Source organism: Oncorhynchus clarkii, chromosome 26 (assembly GCF_045791955.1).
Source record: "Oncorhynchus clarkii lewisi isolate Uvic-CL-2024 chromosome 26, UVic_Ocla_1.0, whole genome shotgun sequence".
Lineage (NCBI taxonomy): Eukaryota > Metazoa > Chordata > Actinopteri > Salmoniformes > Salmonidae > Oncorhynchus > Oncorhynchus clarkii.
Window position 1 is genome coordinate 3,666,797 of NC_092172.1, and position 25,001 is coordinate 3,691,797.

The 25,001-nt window shown below is 40.8% G+C and overlaps 1 protein-coding gene across 1 annotated transcript in view; it reads left to right on the forward strand.

Annotated features, from left to right (window-relative positions):
* Positions 1-25,001, forward strand: part of LOC139384404 (ALK tyrosine kinase receptor-like) — a 658,145-nt gene that overhangs the window by 406,951 nt on the left and 226,193 nt on the right. Inside the window, 1 exon segment of the mRNA XM_071129162.1 lies at positions 10,348-10,552. Coding sequence (XP_070985263.1) covers positions 10,348-10,552 — 205 coding nt within the window.

Here is a 25,001-nt window from a genome sequence, read left to right on the forward strand (position 1 = left end):
TCTTCCACTCTCGCCTTCGTCAGACTCGATTCTTCAAATGTTACACACGCGGTGGTCTTTGGTTGAGTTTACTAGACTAAAGTACTTAAACAGCTGCAGACTGAATGTTCCAATGTAGTCTTTATCTTCTTCACTTGAAAGTTTGAGTCTTACCATTTTCTGGTCTGGAAGTTTTAAACAATTTCAATGTGTGGATGATCCTCATATTCTTAATGGTTGATTGTTCAGGGTACAGCTAGGACCATTTTAAACACCGGCATGTTTTGGTCTTTAGAGATTTTCTTCTTCACTCATGTGTAGAGTTTCTAACCATTTCGTCCTTTATAAGCACTCTGGCAAAAGGGGCGTTCCATCCTTTTGGCATAATGTCTGAGCTCATGTGGGTGTGGTTACTGACTGTGTAAAACTTTACATGACAACAATTCTCATTTAGAAGGCCCAAATCACTTTGCTATCTTTTCACAAATAGTTTCATATTTATTTATATAAGTTTTACAACAATGTAAATTTGAAAACTGGGACATAAACATTTGTAGTTACCTTTATACTGCTAAAACATCTTTAATGACATCACAAAACAAATTATATGATTATTGTTTGGATCCCCACCAACCAATTACCACATTCTTCATTTTATGAATATTGTTTCATTATCCACTTTTGGATGTTGGAGTTTGTGGCAGATTTTCTCTCAACACATTTGTTACGCATGCCTCTTGGAGGAGGGAGCTCAACACCCTGCTACACTCAACCCCCCGTGGAGTGAAAGAGGTATGTGATCGTAGGTGCGGGTAAGGATGACATAGGCAGAGAATATTACCGTTTACAGTGAACAATTTCAATAGTCAAAAACACAGTCCTTTTGACATACACATACCTCTGCAGGACCAGCTATAAAATACTTTACAACAAATTATACAGACCAACAATGAAACACAGGACACACAAAGAAGCTCTCTTTCTCCTAACAAAGGAGCACTGGCTTTTCAAGCTGCAGAAGGAGTCGGTAATTTTACCAGCTGTATCCCATGATGAGAGGTCAGAGCGCCAATCTGCAATGAGCGCCAATCTGCAATGGGGCCGACCAATCAGCTGCTTGGAATCCAGGAAGCTATCCTGAAACACACACACACACACACACACACACATACAACCCCAAAACAGCACAGAAACTGGGGAATGTAACATACATCAGATTCCTTTGTTCAATACTGCAGGTCTAGAGAGAGAAAGTTTACGACCGGTCGTTAAAGTCATAGGACCGGCCCACTTCCCCTCCCTGCCTCTAAGGTGGGAGAGAGGGGGGCTCTCTTTGACCATTTACCCAGGAGGGAAAGTCATGACACAAAGAACACACACACAGGTGTATAAGCAGTGAAACACACTGTGTCAACACACATTCACATGTCACGTGTACTCATTTGCCAAATCTACTCTGCTGAAGAGAAATGGAACCTAAACGAGTCTGACCAGAAATTTTATGGTACAGAAAACAGATAAGTCATTCTTAGCGCAGATATGTTTGCATCACCATACAGTACTTTTGGTTGTGGAGCTGTCTATGTCCTGAAGAATATAATGGAACATTTGTGTAATAACACATTAATTACACATTAATAGCATGTATTAGACATTATTTTGCATATCATGAAGCTGCTACATGATGCACAGTTTGTGATGGGAGTTTCAAAGCACATCAGTGTATAATTCTTGTTTTGGTGCATCTACAGATGAATAGCAATGGTATGTATCATCGAGACGAGAGAACATGCTGTGGGGTAGAAAAAAGTGAGTTTAAGAGATCAATTGGATGGATTGGAGAGATTCTACAGAGGTTGAGTGTGTGTCTGTGTGTGCATGCATGCGCACGCGTGTGTGTGTGAAAAAGAGATAGTGAGTAGAGGGTTTTCTGGAGAGGGTGTGTATGCGTGATAAAGAGAGAGTTGGAGTGAATGGGATTGGAGAGAATCTGATGCGATTGGTTGCACTCATGTGTAAGCGTTCAAATTCTTATTTACAATGACAGCCTAGAAACAGTGGGTTAACAGCCTTGTTCAAGGGCAGGACGACATATTTTTACCTTGTCAACCTTCTGGTTACTAGTCCAATGCTCTAACCACTAGACTACCTGCTGCCCCAAGGTATTTGGTGAAGGTATTACCACTGTCTTCTCCTAATGTAACTTAATCAAGTCGATTTCCCTGCGCTCCACAGGATTTCAAAAGCCATTCTCGGGGGAATTATCAACAAGCAACACCTCTTCTCTTCATTTTCCCTCCTCCTCCTGCTCTCCCATTCCCATTAAATGACCATGCCGGCGTCCCTTGGCCTGGGATCTGTTGCTGTGAGGGATTTGCAGGGCCCTCTGGTGTGTTTCCGGCTCGGAGGTTCCACTAATTTATGGATTCATTCCTTTTTGTCTCAACTACAAAGGCTGTGGTGTCCCAATTCTTTATATATTTCCTGGTTGTTGGATCTCGCTCCCGCTTCCCCCTTAGTTGAGCCACTATCATTGCTCATTTGTCAGTCCCACTGCATGCGAATGGTCTTCTAATGCGGTTTGTCCCCATCAATGTCTCAAATTAACATTAAATTGATATTTAGGCAACGCTTGTGACAGAAGCCATCTAGACTGTTCCATGATGTTCCTTTGTTGTCACATTGTACTTTGCTTGATAGGGAAGTGGTCTGAACTCATTTCATGTTTAAAAAAGCCTCTACTTTTTCCATTCTCAGCTCAAAATCAATGAGAGGGGGTAGGGTAAAGTTTTGCCCAACTACTTTGGGATTCGCACTTGGATAATCTAAGCCAAACCGAGGCCAGGCAAGAATATTACCTATTGATTTTTTTGCAGTCTGTAGCTAAAGTAAAATGATACAGAAATAAGCCTCTCCTTGGTCCTTTTCCCACCATTCTCTGGCCGAGAGCGAGGCATATTGACCTACCGGCCTGGCACTGCCTACAGCCTATATGGCATCTCTCACGGAACTCGCCTCCATCAGCAAATGCGATAAACAACGCTGCTAAATCAGTCAGTTAGGCCGGCGCTAGCCCCCTCAGGCAAATGCTGCACTTGCTAACCCTCTTTAAATCCCTGTTAAAAACTCTTAATAGTCTCTACCCTCCTTCATCCTCCACCTCCTTACACCTCACTTCCACTCAGGCACGTGCACACACTGATCCATAAAACACATGTATGAATTTGAGTAATGAAATAAAAAACAGTTGATGTGCTTTCGTTTCATTGGACAGTATAAGTAAACTCCCTTATGTTCTATCTATACCTGTAACTTTCTTTACCCTTTTTTCTCTCTCTTTCTCTCTTTTTATTTCTCAGTAGATCATAAAGTATAACTCTGCTGGAACTTGTCTGCTTATTGCAAGGCCATTTGGTACAAGTTTAATTCATCATTTCTGGATACTTTATGTATTACAGTTGAAGTCGAAAGTTTACACAGGCTTTTTCAGATCTGCCTAAAAATGTTCTATGGGATTGAGGTCAGTGCTTTGTGATGGCCACTCCATTACCTTGACTTTGTTGTCCTTAAGCCATTGTGCCACAACTTTGGACGTATGGTTGGGGTCATTGTCCATTTGGAAGACTCATTTGCGACCAAGCTTTAACTTCCTGACTGATGTCTTGAGATGTTGCTTCAATATACCCACATAATTTCCCTCCCTCATGATGCCAACCATTTTGTGAAGTGCACCAGTCCCTCCTGCAGCAAAGCACCCCCACAAAATGACGCTGCCGCCCCTGTGCTTCACAGTTGGGATGGAGTTCTTCGGCTTGCAAGCCTCCCCCTTTCCCCTCCAAACATAATGATGGCTAAATTGTTCTATTTGTTTTTCATCACACCAGAAGACATTTCTTCAAAAAGTACGATCTTTGTCCCCATGTGCAGTTGCAAACCGTAGTCTGGCTTTTTTTATGGCGGTTTTGGAGCTGTGGCATCTTCCTTACTGAGCAGCCTTTCAGGTTATGTCGATATAGGACTCGTTTTAATTTGGATATAGATACTTTTGGACCTGTTTCCTCCAGCATCTTCACAAGGTCCTTTGCTGTTGTTCTGGGATTGATTTGCACTTTCACACCAAAGTACGTTCACCTCCAGGAGACAGAACGTGTCTCCTTCCTGAGCGGTATGACGGCTACGTGGTCCCATGGTGTTTATACATGCGTACTATTGTTTGTACGGATGAATGTGGTACCTTCAGGCATTTGGAAATTGCTCCCAAGGATGAACCAGACTCCCAAGGATGAACCAGGTCTACAGTTTTTTTTTCAGAGGTTTACTGATTTCTTTTGATATTCACATGATGTCAAGCAAATAGGCACTGAGATTGAAGGCAGGCCTTGAAATACATCCACAGGTACACCTCCAATTGACTCAGATGATGTCAATTAGCCTATCAGAAGCTTCTAAAGCCAAAACATGATTTTCTGGAATTTTCCAAGCTGATTGAAGGCACAGTCAACTTAGTGTATGTAAACTTCTGACCCACTGGAATTTTCAGAAAATGTGCACACATTTTTAAAAGCATGTTTTCACTTGGTCATTTATTTATTTAAACCATTTTGAATTCAGGCTGTAACACAACAACATGCAGAATAAGTCAAAGGGTATGAATACTTTCTGAAGGCACTGCATGTGAGCTTCTAAAGATTCAAATTTAATCTATCAGTAAATACAAAAAAAAACATTTGCAACAGATCATATGGTTTATTTAGCTGAACTATCTTCTATTGATTGGGGTAGCAGAAGGGTACTTACACAAATTCCAGTTGACGGTTATTATCAGACTTAATTATGATTATCAAGGTTGCAACTACAAAGATAAAGGGCTTGGAGCAATCAATTCATTAAACAGGGCATCCTTTCTACTCAGCTAATTTAATTTGGGCTAATTGTGGACTATTTCTTCTCATTCTCCTTGTTGTTTTTAAAGGACCATTCTGGGATTCAACAACAACAACAAAGTCAATGTTTTAGGTAATTTGGGGTAAAGCAGTTGATCTAAGCCCATGAGGTATTATACGTTATATTTGTCAAGAATCAATGGCCAGCTATTTATCATTCATTTAAAACGTTTTCAAAAAATGATGTACCAATCCCAGATTTCCCTTTTAAATAAATATTGAATCGCGACCAGTGATGAGTCAACAACACCTTCAATACTTCACGCAAGTGCACATGCTCAGTCAATTCAATAGACAGAAATACATGTGACATTGCTTTTGTATGTTGATGTAAGATAGAGATGTGAGAGTTTCCATGGGCTATAAAGTATTCAGGTCAAGATTAGGGCATGCAGCAATAAATGTTCAATATAGCTATTGTCTCGCTACCACACTAATGATACTATCATAAGCAGTCTTGTATCACAACATTACTACAACTTAAGCTTTACAATCACAATGTATCTCCACTTCAGCTACCACTATAACTACTGCTGATGAACAGTGGTATGTATTCATAGATCCCAAGGGGGAAAAAAATCAAAATACACATGACATAATTTCTCCTTAGTTTCTCTGTTTCATAATTTCCCTGAATATGTTTGACAGGACAAAGCATCAGAGCGAGAATAACAGCAACCCCTCTGTCTCTGTTACATTTGATCAATTTACAAGACGCTCTAATCCAGAGCGATTTACAGGTAGGGAAAAAAGTACAGGCCAATGATTATAACGGTGATTCTGATCCAACCATAAACTCATACATTGTGCCTCTAGCCTGAGAGGATGGATGTTCAATATGTACCTAGATGTAGTAGGCTAATGTTAACTTTGCCAGGTCGCCGAGGACAACAAAAATGGCATTTGCGTTTTTCTACAAGTAGGGTGAGTCAACATGTTTTTTTCTACTTACACACACACACACACACTATAAATCAGTCACATGGACAGCAACATGATATTCAAACCAAATCAAACTTCATATGTCACATGCGCCGAATACAACAAGTTTAGACCTTACCGTGAAATGCTTACCTACAAGCCCAACAGTGCAGTTCAAGAAGAGTTAAGAAGATATTTACCAAATAAAATTACGCAAGAAAACAACAATAACGAGGCTATATACAGGGGGTATCGGTAGCGAGTTGCAGAAACTTTCCGGTGTTCTAAATCAATAGTTTAGTAGTCCGAAAATGTCAGAAACATTACCTTGCTTGACTATGCTGTAGGTCATGTAACTGTTTGTTATGTGCAATAGGCTTTGTGAACTCCATGGGACAGATGTTGCTCTCTGGTTTTGGTTTTGTGATGAAACAATGGTTTGGTTGAATGTATTATTCTTATTCTTATTGTCTCGACCTTAGACCTATATATCACGTTGTCACGTCATATGAACTAACAGGTTATAAAGCAAACAACGTAATTATCCTCACACATACTGTAGGGTGTAATATGGCTACTGTGCACATTAGAGCTAAATTAGAAATTGCCTCCAACAAAGTCCATTAACTGTGGCAAAATAGCCCAACTTACAAGGGCTTGCATGGCAAATGGACTCAAAATCTGTGGACATTGAGGGGTTCCCCCCAAGCAACAGAAATGTGAGAATGTAATTTTTCCACAAATGTCTTCCTCGACATAAACCAAAAACAACAATGTCTGTTTGATGGAAGTTGTAGACTTGTTTCAGCAGGACCAGACAACAGTTTGTGCTGTGTTCAATAATGGAAAAGCTAAAATTTTGAACAAAATTGTACTTTGGTTAGGACTGGATCTGACACTAGCCCAATTACGGCATTCTGTTTCATTTCACAGACTGATAGGTGCAGTAAAACGCAGTGTAAGTCTGGCTGAGCACAGCAGAACTCAAAGTTGAATGAACAGGTGGGGAAGAAGCTGTTGTGTAAGCCCCCTTGAGTAACCGAATATACCTCGCTTAAGTAAATACCCAGCTCTATCAAAGAACAAATTTCAAACATAAGCCTTCCCGTTTCTCTTGGACAAAAGTGTCTGCTCAACCATTCCTAGTGATGTCGCCGGCACTTTGGCATTAGCCGAAAAGCTTTTTTATGTTATGCAGGAATAATATTCGGGCATAGTTCATTGTCATAAGCTATGCCAGAAGGGCAAAGATATCCGCTAATGGAATTCCAGTTTTCTACTTTGTAAGTTTGCTGAAAAATCTGTGACCTGCTGATAATTGTAGTGAGCAGGTATTTCATCTCCGCGAGGAAGGAAACACTGAATGATACTTCCCTTTTAAGGCTTAGTCCTGAAAGCAGCTTTGTATCAAATAACAGGAGGTTGTGGAGAATGTGTGTGGGCAGGCGGCGCCCGGAAAACTTTTTGGAAACACTCCGAGCATCAGCCTCCCTCCCTCAGACAAATTGTCTGGATCCTCTGAACATTATACATCATTCAAATGGGAAGAGAGAAGCATATTGAGGGCCTCCGATTTCGCCATCGTCCCTGAAAGCCTTTGGGGGACGATGGCCACCTTCAAAAAGGAATAATTGGAATGAACAACCTTTATACTGTACTCAGGACTATTTTATTCAAGTTGCTTGATTTTCATTGATTTGGGGCTAAATCTATGTGTAAACATTTTTGTTCTCATTGGCCCTCTGGGTATTGTCATTGAGTTTCTTGTGGTAAACTCCAGAGGCAGCGAAAAAGTGCGTGGCAGAAAATAACCTTAAAATGGATTGAAATATACAGCTGCATTATATGCACCCATACAGATGTAGGATCTTGGTTTGATCATACTGTTGCAGGAGAACCTTCCTGTAAAGCAGGAAATGTAAAACTTGTATTGTGTTTGAGGTTTAAAAAGACTTCTGATGAAGTATCCATGAAGTATACTCCGCATAATAATTCACATTTCCTGTTGCTGCAGGATTATTTTCCTGCTGTAGAAAACTGGCTCAAATTAAGATCTTACACCTGTACTGCACTGTAACTTGTCACACCAATGATGAAACGAGAGAAACCTCTGCAGTATGTTGAGTGTAGAAATTTCAGGCCTTGTCAGCCACTGAACCATGTGACACTGAGCGCTCCACATCAAAGGTTTCTCATTGGTTTGAAACAGGTTTTGATTGACAGTGCATGCTAATCCAACCCATTATGACATTAGAGGATTCATGTCTTCAATGCATCACCATCCACTTCTCATATGTTTCTGTGACAGATTCTTTTCACATGGCGTCGTCCATGAGAGGTTGAAAGAGTGCACAAGTGACACACAATACATTCCATGTTCTTGTTGGTGTGGTGGATTTGATACATTGTGATACCACAGAAGCTGATATATTATTAACAATGTATTTTCCAAGCGAGTAGTAAATGCTCACTGGGAGTGACAAAATAATAAGACTATCAGCTAGAATCGTCGGAGGTCATAAGTTTTAGGACAGCTTTATCAGTTCTGTGAAACCAGGTTCCTGCTCCATACTCACCTCAGTGGGGAAAAAAACAATAATTTAGCATTAGATCCTTGTTGGATTTCCCTGTACATATAAAAAACACTTTCCACAGGATGATTTTGCTGTTGTTTTGCCAGTTTCCACCTTCACCCTGACTTTTTATGACTTTTTATTACTTTAAACATGGATTTTCTTTTTTAAAGCGGAAAGTCTTTGTAGTTTTTTTTCCCCGCCGCTGTTTCTGGTGAACTTCCTGATTGGAACGAGCTCAGTGAGTCTGTTGGAGAGTTGGGACATCATATCAAAGACTGTAGACACCGCTTTGATATAGCTATACTGTAGGTCTTCTTCTTCTCATGAAAAGAAATAGCCTAAGGCTGTCCTAATATGGACACTTTAATAGCCAGATGAATGGCCCTGTGACATTGTTCTCATATTTCAACCACGTCAAACTGAACATTATCATTTCAAAGTCAAGAGATTACATTGTGTATTTATCCTGTTGGTCTTTGCCAGAGGAATAAAAAATATATATGACAGTAGACCTTTGTGTCTGGCGTGTGATTGCATTATATTGGTTATAAAGTGCAGCTTTTAAAATACACTATGCATCTAATTCAGTTTTTATGAATAGCTTTCTCACACGACTTGTCTCACTTTGAAGAAGCTAACCTGAAGTAACCTCTAATTCTCATGTTGAAAATAAAACCTAAAGAAGTCTATTCATGTTTTATAAGTACGTGTCACCATTTATGATTAAAGAACATTTCAATACTAGAGCATAGGATATGTCCTGTATTCATGGTTTGATGGTGTACTTCATTTTTTAAACCTTTATTTAACTAGGAGAGTCAGTTAAGAACAAATTCTTATTTACAATGACGGCCTAGGAACAGTGGGTTAACTGCCTTGTTCAGGGGCAGAACGACAGATTTTCACATTGTCAGCTAGGGGATTTAATCTAGCAACCTTTCAGTTACAAATCCAATGCTCTAACCACTAGGCTATTACATTTTGTTCTACTCATTCAAGTCAATTCTTATTTGTGTAGCTTTCAGATAAATCCTATAGATCACTATATTTTATGGTGTTGTCTCGTTTAATTTTCTCTTTTAAATGTTGTGGTTTTGTCTACAAAGGATGTAAATTAAATGTTTTCTCAATTGAACCATAATTGTTCGTGAATAGATGAAAACATTGTTTTGCTGGCAAATAATAAACAATATTGTAGAGTCTGAATTAGCCTGCATTTGAACTAGACAATTAAGCAAGGTCAGAAATGAACCGGCCACATGACAGTTTGGGCAAATGCCAGATGATCTGGTCCATCTTTAGTCCAGTAGGCATATCTTAAAAAATATATATAATTTTTTTACACAGAATTATAATTATTTGGCCAATCATGGTGACCTCGAGCAAAGAAATGGGCCGGTGTGGGAGCCACGGGGAAATGTTTTTACTTGTGTGAGGCTCTTCTGTGTTTGAAATGGTCCCAGTCCATCCCTGAGCATGGTTGTCTTGTCCTATCCATCAAATGCAGTACCAATAAGTGAGTCAATAGCCCTATGGTAGCAGTTTGTCCTCCATTATTGCAGACCAGTCATTGATTGTTATGAGTATCATGTAGAGTTCATGTGGAACATTTGTTCTATCACTAACCATTACCCTGACAGAGGCACATGTCTTTATGTTAATAATAACAATAATGATACCTCCACCCCACGTCTTACCCGTAGCCCCTTCCCCTAGGCATTTCATGTAGATGGTAGTTGTTCCATATTGGCCATATTGCATCCACCTATCCAATAGTTTAAGTTCTACACAAGTGTTTAGCAAGTAGGGGCAAGGGATTCCCCTTAAATTCAAAACAAAATAAAATAAAAAATATTGTCAAATCAATGCTGAAGGATTGCAAGTATCAAATGACAGAGATAATAACTTTTTATCTCTATTTCGCTCAGGTCAGTTTCTGTGGGTGAACGACTCTGCATTGGCCGGTCCCTGGGTCCTGAGCCCCTGGCTGTGGGGAGGTCGGGACCCCTGCGGGCTGGACATGGCCGTGTTCCTGCACCCCCAGAAGAGCGGACGCTACACAGTGTGGCTCATCGAGAGGGACAAACATCCGCTAACCCTCCTGTCCACTGACACGCTGCCGCGCATCACAGGGTAAGCAGGCCTTCATTTTTATTTATTTTTTCAAGGAGAATGTAACTGTTATTTAGAAATATAGATGGGCAGATAGATGAGAGGGATATTGCACAAGAAGTGCGTGGCGGAACGGGGGATCGAACAGCTGCCTCCAGGAGCATATAGTGCCTTGAAGAAGTATTTGCCCCCTTTCTGATTTTCTCTATTTTTACATATTTTTTTTATACTGAATGTTAGCATATCTTCAAACAAAACATAATATTAGATAAAGGGAACCTGAGTTTACAAATAACAAAAAAAAGGTGTACTTATTTTATTTATTTCATTAAGAAAATTATGCAACACCCAATTCCCCTGTGTGAAAAAGTAATTGCCCCCTTACACTCAGTAACTGGTTGTGCTACCTTTAACTGCAATGGCTGTAACCAAACACTTCCTGTAGTTGTTGATCAGTCTATCACATCGCAGTGGAGGAATTTTGGCCCACTCTTCCATGCAGAACTGCTTTAACTCAGCGAAATTTGTGGGTTTTCAAGCATGAACTGCTCGTTTCAAGTCCTGCCACAAAGTCTCAATTGGGATTAAGTCTGGACTTCGACTAGGCCATTCCAAAACTTAAAATTTCCTGCTTTTTAACTATGTTCATGTAGACTTGATTGTGTGCTTTGGATCATAGTCTCACTGCATGACGCACTTCAGCTTCAGCTCCCTGACGGATAGCCTGACATTCTCCTGTAGAGTTCTCTGATACAGAACAGAATTCATGGTTCCTTACTATTAAGACAAGTCATCCAGGCCCTACCACCACCATGCCTGATGTTTACGCTGTGTCTTTATTAATCATTTTCATCCTGTGCCCACACACTTCTAATTCTGAAAAGTGAAAGCATACCTGTGAAGGTGGTTGCACTGGTAGTAAGTAGTTGTAGGTTTTTATACAGTACCCAAGACCAGTGAGTTAATTTGACCACTGGAAAAAGAGCTACTGTGTAAATACTGCAATGCGGGTATGATTGTATTGAGCCCTTGGCCTATGTAAACACAAACATTCATGCACACGTACAAGCAAATGTCTGATAGCTGGGGTATGCAGAATAATTCAACCGCAACATACAGACCTTAAAACACAAACTAATCACAAGGAAATCACAACCAAAAAATTGCATTGATGCCCTTTACTAAAGGTGTTTCCATCTATCCTCCAGTGTGTGTGTGTGTGTGTGTGTGTGTGTGTGTGTGTGTGTGTGTGTGTGCTTGCGTGTGTGCTTGCGTGTGTGCTTGCATGTGTGCTTGCATGCATCTAAGACAGGGCTCTCCAACTCTGTTCCTGGAGAGCTACCCTTTTCACTTCAACCCTAGTTAAAACTAACCTTATTCAATTTATCATCCAGCTAAATATTAGAATCAGGTGCGCTAGATTAGAGTTGGACTGAAAATGTACAGGACAGTAGCTCTCCAGGAACAGGGCTGGAGAGCCCTGATGTAAGAGCATGTGCATGAGATTGTGCGTGTCTGCATGTCTTCTGTGTGTATCCAGTGTATCAGGTGCTGGATCGAAAAAACAGTGGTTTTCCTATGTGTATGCCGACATGCGTAGTTGTGTGTCTGCATGTGTCCAACCCCAAACGCACACCAGGGACTCGGTTGTTACACGTGTGATGGATTAGGTAGTCAGGCCCAGTCATCCGCCCACACACTATCAGTCCTCTGAGCCTAGCCAACTCCTTTCTCCTCTCTAGCACTCCGCTAGGGGAATGCTCAATATCAGAGAGAGAGAGAGAGAGAGAGAGAGAGAGAGAGAGAGAGAGAGAGAGAGAGAGAGAGAGAGAGAGAGAGAGAGAGAGAGAGAGAGAGAGAGAGAGAGAGAGAGAGAGAGAGAGAGAGAGAGAGAGAGAGAGAGAGAGAGAGAGAGAGAGAGAGAGAGAGAGAGAGAGAGAGAGAGAGAGAGAGAGAGAGAGAGAGAGAGAGAGAGAGAGAGAGAGAGAGATTTCAAGAGCACAACAATGTTTTGAACCATTTTACAATCACTGAAAATGTTCCATAAAATGGCTGGAAAGGGAAGGTTATCTGCTCCAACATAGTGAAAAATATTGTGTGCTTGAACATAATCTTGATTTTTTTCTCAGAGGGTGGGGTTAAATAATGTTCGCTGCAGGGTTTTTCTTCATTTAGTTGGATAAACGTGCATGAATATGTCCAGATGTATATTCTGAAAGTATTAGACCCTATTTACAGGTGTGTGACAAATTTGTATTAGCATTTGCACTCAGCTTCTTCATGACATGTAGACTTTATTTGGTAGTAAAAACTTTAACACGGTAGTGACTCACAGATTCATCATGGATAAGATGAATACATATCTAAATAAGATGACAACATAATCACCTGAGTTCCCCTGCTGCCTAGGGGGCCTAAGAATAATGCGACACACCTCGCACCTCTCCCAAAACCAGACTCAGCAACAGACTAGAAATCTGAGTTGGTTGAAGCAAAAATAAAATGTTGATTGGCACATCTTATTAAATAAAGTGTTTCGCCAACTGTTGAAGGTGCCAAGGTCCAAAGAAAGTGTGTCAAGCATTGACAGAGTAATATACATATATATATATATATATATATATATATATATATATATATATATATATATATATATATGTGTGTGTTTTTTTCCGTCTCTAACCATAATATACCTATATAATATATATATATATATATATATATATATATATATATATATATAATATACCATAATAATACTTGTTGATGGACAATTATTTGAAAACCATTCAAATTGTATATGTATACTGTATCTGCCGTTGAGTCAGTTGCATACAGTATGTTATTACTCTCATACTAAGGGCTCATAATACTACAATTATGCCTGTTGGCTTTCAGTAAAATATTACCAAATCAACAAAAATGCTTCATTGTATCTCCATGTCTTTCTACCTAAACATCAGCCTCAGGGCTTCTGCTAGGCCCTCTGCTCTTCAAAGACTACTAGCTCATACTGTGCATCTGTCAGGGGGATAAGAGTCACAGTCGGGTGGGGGGTTGGATTGAGATGGAGGATGTTACAATACCTGTCAGAGGTGAGTTGTCAGTGCTGCCTGGGGGGAGGAGGTGGGGGGATGTGTCATTAATGAGAAGATTGGATCTAGCCCATGAGGGTCAAGGTATCAAAACAAATCATATTAGTCACATGACCCGAATACCTTACAGTGAAATACTTACTTACAGTGCCTTGCGAAAGTATTCGGCCCCCTTGAACTTTGCGACCTTTTGCCACATTTCAGGCTTCAAACATAAAGATATAAAACTGTATTTTTTTGTGAAGAATCAACAACAAGTGGGACACAATCATGAAGTGGAACGACATTTATTGGATATTTCAAACTTTTTTAACAAATCAAAAACTGAAAAATTGGGCGTGCAAAATTATTCAGCCCCATTAAGTTAATACTTTGTAGCGCCACCTTTTGCTGCGATTACAGCTGTAAGTCGCTTGGGGTATGTCTCTATCAGTTTTGCACATCGAGAGACTGACATTTTTTCCCATTCCTCCTTGCAAAACAGCTCGAGCTCAGTGAGGTTGGATGGAGAGCATTTGTGAACAGCAGTTTTCAGTTCTTTCCACAGATTCTCGATTGGATTCAGGTCTGGACTTTGACTTGGCCATTCTAACACCTGGATATGTTTATTTTTGAACCATTCCATTGTAGATTTTGCTTTATGTTTTGGATCATTGTCTTGTTGGAAGACAAATCTCCGTCCCAGTCTCAGGTCTTTTGCAGACTCCATCAGGTTTTCTTCCAGAATGGTCCTGTATTTGGCTCCATCCATCTTCCCATCAATTTTAACCATCTTCCCTGTCCCTGCTGAAGAAAAGCAGGCCCAAACCATGATGCTGCCACCACCATGTTTGACAGTGGGTATGGTGTGTTCAGGGTGATGAGCTGTGTTGCTTTTACGCCAAACATAACATTTTGCATTGTTGCCAAAAAGTTCAATTTTGGTTTCATCTGACCAGAGCACCTTCTTCCACATGTTTGGTGTGTCTCCCAGGTGGCTTGTGGCAAACTTTAAACAACATATTACACACAGGTGGATTGTATTTATCATCATTAGTCATTTAGGTCAACATAGGATCATTCAGAGATCCTCACTGAACTTCTGGAGAGAGTTTGCTGCACTGAAAGTAAAGGGGCTGAATAATTTTGCACGCCCAATTTTTCAGTTTTTGATTTGTTAAAAAAGTTTGAAACATCCAATAAATGTTGTTCCACTTCATGATATTGTCCCACTTGTTGTTGATTCTTCACAAAAAAATACAGTTTTATATCTTTATGTTTGAAGCCTGAAATGTGGCAAAAGGTCGCAAAGTTCAAGGGGGCCGAATACTTTCGCAAGGCACTGTACAAGCCCCTAACTAACAATGCAGTTGAAAAAATATGAATAAGAATAATAAATAAAAGGAACAAGTAATTAAAGAGCAGCAGTAAAATAACAATAGAGAGACTATATACAGGGAGTACAAAGTTAATGTGCAGGAGCACCGGTTATTCGAGTTAATTGAGGTAATATGTACATGTAGGTATAGTTATTAAAGTGACTATGCATAGATGATTACAGAGAGTAGCAGCGGCGCAATGCAAATAGTCTGGGTAGCCATTTGATTAGATGTTCAGAAGTCTTATGGCTTGGGGCAGAAGCTGTTTAGAAGCCTCTTGGACCTAGACTTGGTGCTCCGGTACCGCTTGACGTGCGGTAGCAGAGAGAACAATCTATGACTGGCAGGTGCCTTTGACAATTTTTTAGGGCCTTCCTCTGACACCGCCTGGTATAGAGGTCCTGATGGCAGGAAGCTTGGCCCCAGTGATGTACTGGGCCATTCGCTCTACCCTCTGTAGTGCCTTGCGGTCGGAGGCCGAGCAGTTACCATACCGGGCAGTGATGCAACCAGTGATGCTCTCGATGGTGCAGCTGTGCCAAAATGCCAAAACATTTCAGTCTCCTGAGGGGGAATAGGCTTTGTCGTGCCCTCTTCACGACTGATTGGTGCGCTTGGACCATGTTAGTTTGTTGTTGATGTGGACACCAAGGAACTTGAAGCTCTCAACCTGCTCCAGTACAGCCCCGTCGATGAGAATGGGTGCGTGCTCAGTCCTCCTTTTCCTGTAGTCCACACAGGCATGCGTGCACACACAGGCACACACAATAACATACTCTCTCTTCCCATGGTCTCCCCTGGACTCCTGAACAATTGGATACATTACCTCAACTGGTAAGGCTATGACCCATTAATGAAAGACATTATGACAATATAAACGGAGTATACCAAACATTAGGAACATTGAGTTGCATACCCCCCCTCACCTTTTGTCCTCAGAACAACCTCAATTTGTCGGGGCACTGACTCTTCTTGATACATACGGGAAACTGTTGAACGTGAAAAACCCAGCAGCGTTGCAGTTCTTGACACATTAGCATTTTTATGCAATGTTTTTAGTTTCTGCTGATACTCACTGCTTTTTACAATGGAAAGTAACATTGAATGTATTGCTCCACAGACACCAGTCGCTTCACCAGTCACAGTGAGTAGTCATGTACCACTTCTGTGACATTGATGAGTATATAGTACTCGTGGATGTCTAAGTAAAGAGACGTCATCTTCCCTCTGAAGACTCCACTGAGACTGAGGGTGTTTTCACACTTTGTCCCTTTCAGACAATTTTTTGTGAACTCGGTGCGGTTTGCTTAATCTTTTTGTGCAGTGTGAATACCCTCAAAGGAGCCCCCGGTTCGCTTGAATTTCAACGTCCGGTTTCCTTTTTTTAGGGCAATGTGTATACAAAGCTCCCCAGGTTCACTTGTCATTATTCCCGCACGCACACTAGACTACTGAAACATCGTTTCCCCTGCCATAACCCCTCACATTGGGTGTCACAAAATAGAGAAGATGATGATATACAGGGGCGTATTCATGAAACCAATTCTGTTGTCAAACGTTTCTTAAATAGAAGCAGACAGGGTGGAACCTACATACATTTGTCCAATAGAAACTCTCGTTTTAGTTGAATGTCTGGCTAATGATTACACCCCAGGTTCATGGAAGAAACGTGTGCTGTTTTCTGATATTGATTAGCGATTGTCAAGGATGCACAGAAAGCCAAAAATATTTTATTTCAGATTATTTGTTTGAAATATGTGATCTATAGGCTAAGAGTGCTTCATAAACTCTTCATTCAATCGTTTGATTTGTTAACAAAGACAACGGCACATTTAGTGAGAATCACAACAAAATAATTTCTAGCTCTTAAAAGGGGGCTATATTTGGTGAAAATATTTCAATTACAGCATAATTTAATCTCCAGTTATTCTTCTGCTATTTATTCTGTTACCAATAATATTTGCATGTTAATAGTATCTTCTGATTACAATTATTATGTCTCATCTTTTATCTTAATCTCTTAGCCATTAAAATGCACTGTAAGTAAGTATATTTACAGTGGCTCTTCCTTTAAACGTTTTGAGCTTATGCAGCTCCCATCAGTGGTAGATGGGTCATTTCACCACACGATCATAAGGGGGAGTTATAACGCTGATCTATCGGTTGTATAAATTGTGGCACAAATTGACTATATGTTCACAAAATTGACAGCTGTGCCATATTGTTTGCAAAATAGTTGGGAAGAGATTTTTGAAGTACCAATTCCATGGCACATGGTTTATGAATTGACACGCAGTTTTCAAATATTTGAATGCATTATTAACCCTGCATTCTAATTGTATAGATATAGATATGAATTGTATTATATCTACTACTGTACAAGGACATTTTATTGATCTGCCAGTATTTTCATTTAGAGATTCCGGTAAACTCTTTGATGTTTCCTTTTATATGTTCCTCTAATTATTACTGGATTATTCACCATGGCAACCAACAAAATGTATATTATTAGGTTGACTTTTGTGGAAATCAGACTGTTTTCAAATCAAATCAAATCAAATTGTATTTGTCACATACACATGGTTAGCAGATGTTAATGCGAGTGCAGCGAAATGCTTGTGCTTCTAGTTCCGACCATGCAGTAATATCTAACAAGTAATCTAACCTAACAATTTCAGAACAACTACCTTATACACACAAGTATAAAGAAATTTATACGAATATGTACGTAAAAATATATGAATGAGTGATGGCCGAACGGCATAGGCAAGATGCAGTAGATGGTATAGAGTACAGTATATACATATGAGATGAGTAATGTAGGGTATGAAAACATTATATCAAGTGGCATTGTTTAAAGTGGCTAGTGATACCTGTACATTTACTACATAAATTGTTCCATTATTAAAGTGGCTAGAGATGAGTCAGTATGTTGGCAGCAGCCACTCAATGTTAGTGATGGCTGTTTAACAGTCTGATGGCCTTGAGATAGAAGCTCTTTTTCAGTCTCTTCCTCATTGATGTGTACACTGAGGAACTTAAAACTTTCCACCCTCTCCACTACTGTCCCGTCGATGTGGATAGGGGGTGCTCCCTCTGCTGTTTCTTGAAGTCCACGATCAACACCACACTCCGAAGGCCCTCACCTCCTCCCTGACGGCCGTCTCGTCGTTGTTGGTAATCAAGCCTACCACTATTGTGTCGTCTGCAAACTTGATGATTGAGGCGTGGGTGAACAGGGAATACAGGAGAGGGCTGAGAACGCACCCTTGTGGGGACCCAGTGTTGAGGATCAGCGGGGAGGAAATGTTGTTACCTACCCTCACCACCTGGGGGCAGCCGTCAGGAAGTCCAGGACCCAGTTGCACAGGGTGGGGTTGAGAACCAGGGTCTCGAGCTTAATGACGAGTTTGGAGGGTACTATGGTGTTAAATGCTGAGCTGTAATCGATGAACAGCATTCTTACATAGGTATTCCTCTTGTCCAGATGGTTTAGGGCAGTGTGCACTGTGATGGTGATTGCGTCGTCAGTGGACCTATTGTGCCGGTAAGCAAATTGGAGTGTGTCTAGGGTGTCAGGTAGGGTGGAGCACTTCTCAAAGCACTTCATGATGACGGAAGTGAGTGCTACAGGGCGGTAGTCATTTAGCTCAGTTACCTTAGCTTTCTTGGGAACAGGAACAATGGTGGCCCTCTTATTTGTGTTTTTTTGACCAACTGTAAGTCAGAAAAAATACTTATTTCACTTTTATAATATTCCTGTTTGCTATTGTTATATGTAAACACAAGAAATGTGACTGTAGATGGGTAACTTTCTTCACCAGTTCTCTTATCATTTTGTACAATTGTGTGATTAGCCTACCAGTTGCTGTAACTGTAATGTTAATCCTCTTGAGAGGATGTTAATTCTCTTGAGCTGTTATTTTTGCATATTGTCATTGTCCTGTTGGTTTTGTCAGACTGCACATTAACCTAAGAAACATATGCATTTTGAAATAGTAAAAAAAAATGAATTCAATAACATATTTCTATCACGGTAGATGCTGTGTTTTTGGTTGATGGCCAATATTCAAAAGAGTCAAATGCATTTGTGAATTCAATCGCTATATTGTTGAATCATTTAAATTGAGGATCCTTTCTCTTCTCTGTTTAAGAATAAAGTAGAATGAAGTCGGCTAATGAATTAATTAAGCTACATTTCTTCACCTCTACAGGATTGGTGGGTCCCCCTCGGGACGGTTGAGCTAACGAGGTTGTAAGTAACAAGAACATTTCCCAGGACATAAACATGTTGATTATGGGCATAAGGCTTAAATTCCTGTTAATCTAACGGCACTGTGCAATTTACAGTAGCTATTACAGTGAAAAAATACCGTGATATTGTTTGAGGAGAGTGCACAACAACACGGCAACTGGTTTGATACATTCACCTCTGAATGTAAAGAATGTAATCTTGCTCTTATTTGTCATCCTGAGGGTCCCAGAGATAAAACGTAGCATAGTTTTGTTTGATAAAGTCAATTTTTATATTCAAATGTAGGCACTGGGTTCTACAGTTCAAACCCCTGCTTTGTGAAGGTTAGTGTCTTTTATGTAGGGAAGCTAATTATCCATAATTTATGATATTCCTGGGAGTGTGTAAACTTACATTTTTTATTACCATATCATGTTTGTATGTTCACTATAGTTATGTACTTGAAAATGTATCAATTGACCAATTCGACACATTTGGGCAGGCTTGATACATTTTGAACAGTAATGCAATAGTCATTTGGATCAGTCTAAAACTTTGCACATACACTGCTACCATCTAGTGGCCAAAATCTAAATTAGACTCCTAAGTTATATAATGGCCTTTCTCTTGCATTTAAAATATGATGGAACAAAAAAAACAACACTATAGGTTTGATAAATTCACCTCTGAAGGTGAAATGTGTACTTACATTCTGAAATCTTGCTCTGATTTATCATCCAAAGGGACCCAGAGATAACATTAAGTGCCGTTTTGTTACATATAATCCTTTTTCAATCCTAAAAAGTTACATATAGCACGCACGATAATTTTTGTATTTCCACTTGTTCGATTTGCAAACAAAGGAATCTGTGAAAATCTCACCCTAAAAGTTATTTGAATGAGTCAAATCACATTTGATGTAATCCTCAGAGATCCTAGAAGGTAACAAGACTTCACTGTTTCATTAGGGGTGTAGTATATCCTATAGGACACCATATTTGGTCGGAGAGCGACGCAATTCATGGCACGCCGATGACGCATGCGGCCATCACTTGAACGACTGTATCTTTGTCAAATAAGCCCCAATCTGGTTCAAACACAGCTAGCTAGATAGCCAATGATCTGGGCTTTACGGGAGTATCCGGACACTCCGTCTCGGTCATAAAATGTAGGCGATAACCTTTTGCGACAGCATGCCTTTTCCTTTTTGACACAACGTATAAGAATATTATTATGTTATGAAGTTATGAAAACGGGTTGTTTTGCAATTGTTGAACTTATAATATGACTACAAATACTTGGAAAGCTAAATCAAAGTCCAAGTATACAATATTCTTGCAGAAAAATGGAATATGAATGGGATGTCTCATTCACGATTTTCCCAAATTACACTAAAAGTCTTGTTGTTCACTCATTTTTCAGGTTATCCATCTGAAACTTTCCACACACACTGCTTCCATCTTGTGAAAACTACCGGAATTACAATCAGATTGATAGCTAAAGCTATGACCCTTCTGTTGCATTTCAAATATGGTGGTAGAAAAAGACTGGTTGGTTTTTTCCTTGTATTTTCTTCTACCAGATCTATTTTGTTATATTCTCCTATATTCAATTCACATTTCCACAAACTTCAAAGTGTTTCCTTTCAAATGGTACCAAGAATATGCATATCCTTGCTTCAGGGCCTGTTAGATTTGGGTATGTAATTTAGACGCAAATTGAAAAAAAAAGGTCTATCCATAAAACCTTTTAAGGAAAAACTGCTGTACTTTTTTGCCCCACTGTATGTGAAAACATCCTGAGCAGACCTCATTATATTAGCAAAGCTTTGATGAACTTGTCCAATGAGAATGTGTACTCCCATGTCCCATATTTTATTTCAGCTTCAAAACATTCTCTCTCGTTCAGGGATAAAGACCATTACATCACCAAACTCTTGTCCTGAGGAAATTAGACCATTGTTTAGGACTTCCATTACCTTGAAGGTATTGAAGGAACAAATACAGTCCATTCATTTATCATTACTATTATATCATTACTATTATATCACCCCATTACCAACAGTGCATAATCCTACCCATTGATTGCCTAACAAGGAGGGTTTAAAGAAAATACAAATGTTGACCTTAGTGTGTGGCAGAAGGGTGCATTGTTACTTCTTCCACATACAAGTTATATAAGGATCTGTCCCAAATTACACCCTATTCCCTATATAAAGTCAGCAAAAAAAGAAACATCCTCTCACTGTCAATTGCGTTTATTTTGAGCAAACTTAAACATGTGTAAATATTTGTATGAACATAACAAGATTTAACAACTGAGACATAAACTGAACAAGTTCCACAGATATGTGATTAACAGAAATGGAATAATGTGTCCCTGAACAAAGGGGGGATCAAAATCAAAAGTAACAGTCAGTATCTGGTGTGGCCACCAGCTGCATTAAGTACTGCAGTGCATCTCCTCCTCGTGGACTGCACCAGATTTGCCAGTTCTTGCTGTGAGATGTGACCCCACTCTTCCACTAAGGCACCTGCAAGTTCCTGGACATTTCTGGGGGCATGGCCCTAGCCCTCACCCTCCGATCCAACAGGTCCTAGATGTGCTCAATGGGATTGAGATCCGGGCTCTTCTCTGGCCATGGCAGAACACTGGAGGAAATGCAGGAAAACACACACAGAATGAGCAGTATGGCTGGTGGCATTGTCATGCTTTTGATGGTCATTTCAGGATGAGCCTGCAGGAAGGATACCACATGAGGGAGGAGGATGTCTTCCCTGTAACGCACAGCGTTGAGATTGCCTGTAATGACAACAAGCTCAGTCCAATGATGCTGTGACACACCGCCACAGACCATGATGGACCCTCTACCCCCAAATCGATCCCGCTCCAGAGTACCGGCCTCGGTGTAACGCTCATTCCTTTGACGATAAACGCAAATCCCACCATCACCCCTGGTGAGACAAAACCGCGACTCATCAGTGAAGAGCATTTTTGCCAGTCCTGTCTGATCCAGCGACGGTGGGTTTGTGCCCATAGGCGACATTGTTGCCTGTGATGTCTGGTGAGGACCTGCCTTACAGGAGGCCTGCAAGCCCTCAGCCCAGCCTCTCTCAGCCTATTGTGGACAGTCTGAGCACTGATGGAGGAATTGTGCGGGCAGTTGTTGTTGCCATCCTGTACCCGTCCCTCAGGTGTGATGTTTGGATGTATCGATCCTGTGCAGGTGCTGTTATACGTGTGCTGCCCCTGCAAGGACGATCAGCTGTCCGTCCTGTCTCCCTGTTGCGCTGTCTTAGGCGTCTCACAGTACGGACATTGCAATTTATTTCCCTGGCCACATCTGCAGTCTTCATGCCTCCTCGCAGCATGCCTAAGGAACATTCAAGCAGATGATCAGGGACTCTGGGCATCTTTCTATTGGTGTTTTTCAGAATCAGTTGAAAGCCCATGTTCATTCATTGTTTATGATTCGTTTGAACAATCATGGGAAACAGTGCTTAAACAATTTACAATTATGAATTATCTTGAAAAAACAGGGTCCTGAAAAAGGGACGTTTGCTGAGTTGAGTTGTAACGGAGACGCAGGGAGTCAGGAGCAGTTGGTGAGTTTAATCGAAATGTCGCCTCAACACTGTAGTGACGCCGCACCCCTGTAGTGACGCCTCAACACTGTAGTGACGCCTCAACACTGTAGTGACGCCTCAACACTGTAGTGACGCCTCAACACTGTAGTGACGCCTCAACACTGTAGTGACGCCGCAACACTGTAGTGACGCCTCAACACTGTAGTGACGCCTCAACACTGTAGTGACACCGCACCCCTGTAGTGACACCGCACCCCTGTAGTGACGCCTCAACACTGTAGTGACGCCTCAACACTGTAGTGACGCCTCAACACTGTAGTGACGCCTCAACACTGTAGTGACGCCTCAACACTGTAGTGACGCCGCAACACTGTAGTGACGCCGCAACACTGTAGTGACGCCTCAACACTGTAGTGACGCCTCAACACTGTAGTGACACCGCACCCCTGTAGTGACGCCGCACCCCTGTAGTGACACCGCACCCCTGTAGTGACGCCGCACCCCTGTAGTGACGCCTCAACACTGTAGTGACGCCTCAACACTGTAGTGACGCCGCAACACTGTAGTGACGCCTCAAAACTGTAGTGACGCCTCAACACTGTAGTGACGCCTCAACACTGTAGTGACGCCTCAACACTGTAGTGACGCCTCAACACTGTAGTGACGCCTCAACACTGTAGTGACGCCTCAACACTGTAGTGACTCCTCAACACTGTAGTGACGTCTCAACACTGTAGTGACGCCTCAACACTGTAGTGACTCCTCAACACTGTAGTGACGCCTCAACACTGTAGTGACGCCGCAACACTACGAAGCAGTGCCTTAGACCGCTGTGCCACAAATCCAAAATACTCTCTAGAATCATAAAAGCACCCTGAAGCAACCATTTTCACCCTGTACAATTACGGCTATTTATTCTGACAGTAACACAACTTCATACTTTCTGTATTGCATTCTCTGCTCTTGTTACTACCACTCCTGCAGAGTAAACTATTTATACATTTTTCAGAAAATACAAATCACGAGGATTAGACTTTTGAGGACATGGAGTTGAGATGGAGCCAGAACTGTATTGCCTGAGGCTATACGATTTTCCCACATCAAAGTCTTGTCTTGATACACTTTAAGTAGCCAGTCGACCACTTTCACAAATCAACAAAACTCTTTACAAACTCCAGCAAAAAAAAATGGTGTTTTGAAAAGAAGAAGAAAACAACTATAGCGGTCACAACATCTATATGAATTCTAACGTCTCTAATGTCTCTCTTTCTCTCTCTGTTTCACCTAACCTCTATTTGTCACTCACTTTTCAACTTGCATTCCTCCACCCCTTTTTGTCTGCCTGTCTATGTCTATCCATCTCCCCCTCCTATCCCTCTCTCACCCTCCCTTTCTCTCTTTGTGTTGCAACAAAACATGATTACAGAAGTGTTTGGGATGCTACTCCAACTTCTGGTAGGTCCTACAGTACAAAGCCACAGTTGCTGTAGAAATGAAAAACTTAAGCCTCATATAAAGACTGATGAAAAAACAACAGCTTGTCTTTGAATGAGAGATCTCTTGTCAACTTCAGATGCATTACAGTGGCAGGCGAAAGTCCCTCTCTCTTTCTCTCTTCCTAGCGAGCCGTGTTGAATATTAAAGTGTGTCTGATAGATGGACTGCTTTTCGTCTTCCCAGACGGTTATGTAAGCCCAAGACCTCTATCCCCCTCCTTTTCTCGCTCTCTCTCTGCATTCACACTCTCCCTCTCTCATTTTTACCATCTCTAATTGTATATTCTCAAGATACATTCTATGTCCCTTCCCCTGAGCTTGAATGGAGAAGAAGCAACACAGAGGGAACATTTGCAACGGGACAGTAACCTAGTTTTTCATAGCCAACCGAATAGTTTATTTGATCACCTTAGGCGAAAGTGCTGAAGAGTAGCATTGTTGCGGAGTGAACAAACTAAAGCCTGACAAACCAGACATTACCCCTGAAGTGATATTTATGTGTGTATTATTTGTCAACAACTCATATAAATTGGAACCTTGAATGCTGAAATGTAAAATTTTAGGCATGTAAATTAGGATAAAATATTTATTTGTGTACAGGATGACGTCCATTTATGTTGCCTATTTATTTATTTTGTAATTCTTAGCTCAAGAGCACTCCTCTTTGAATCTTGTTTATGCATCAATGCAGTGTTACACC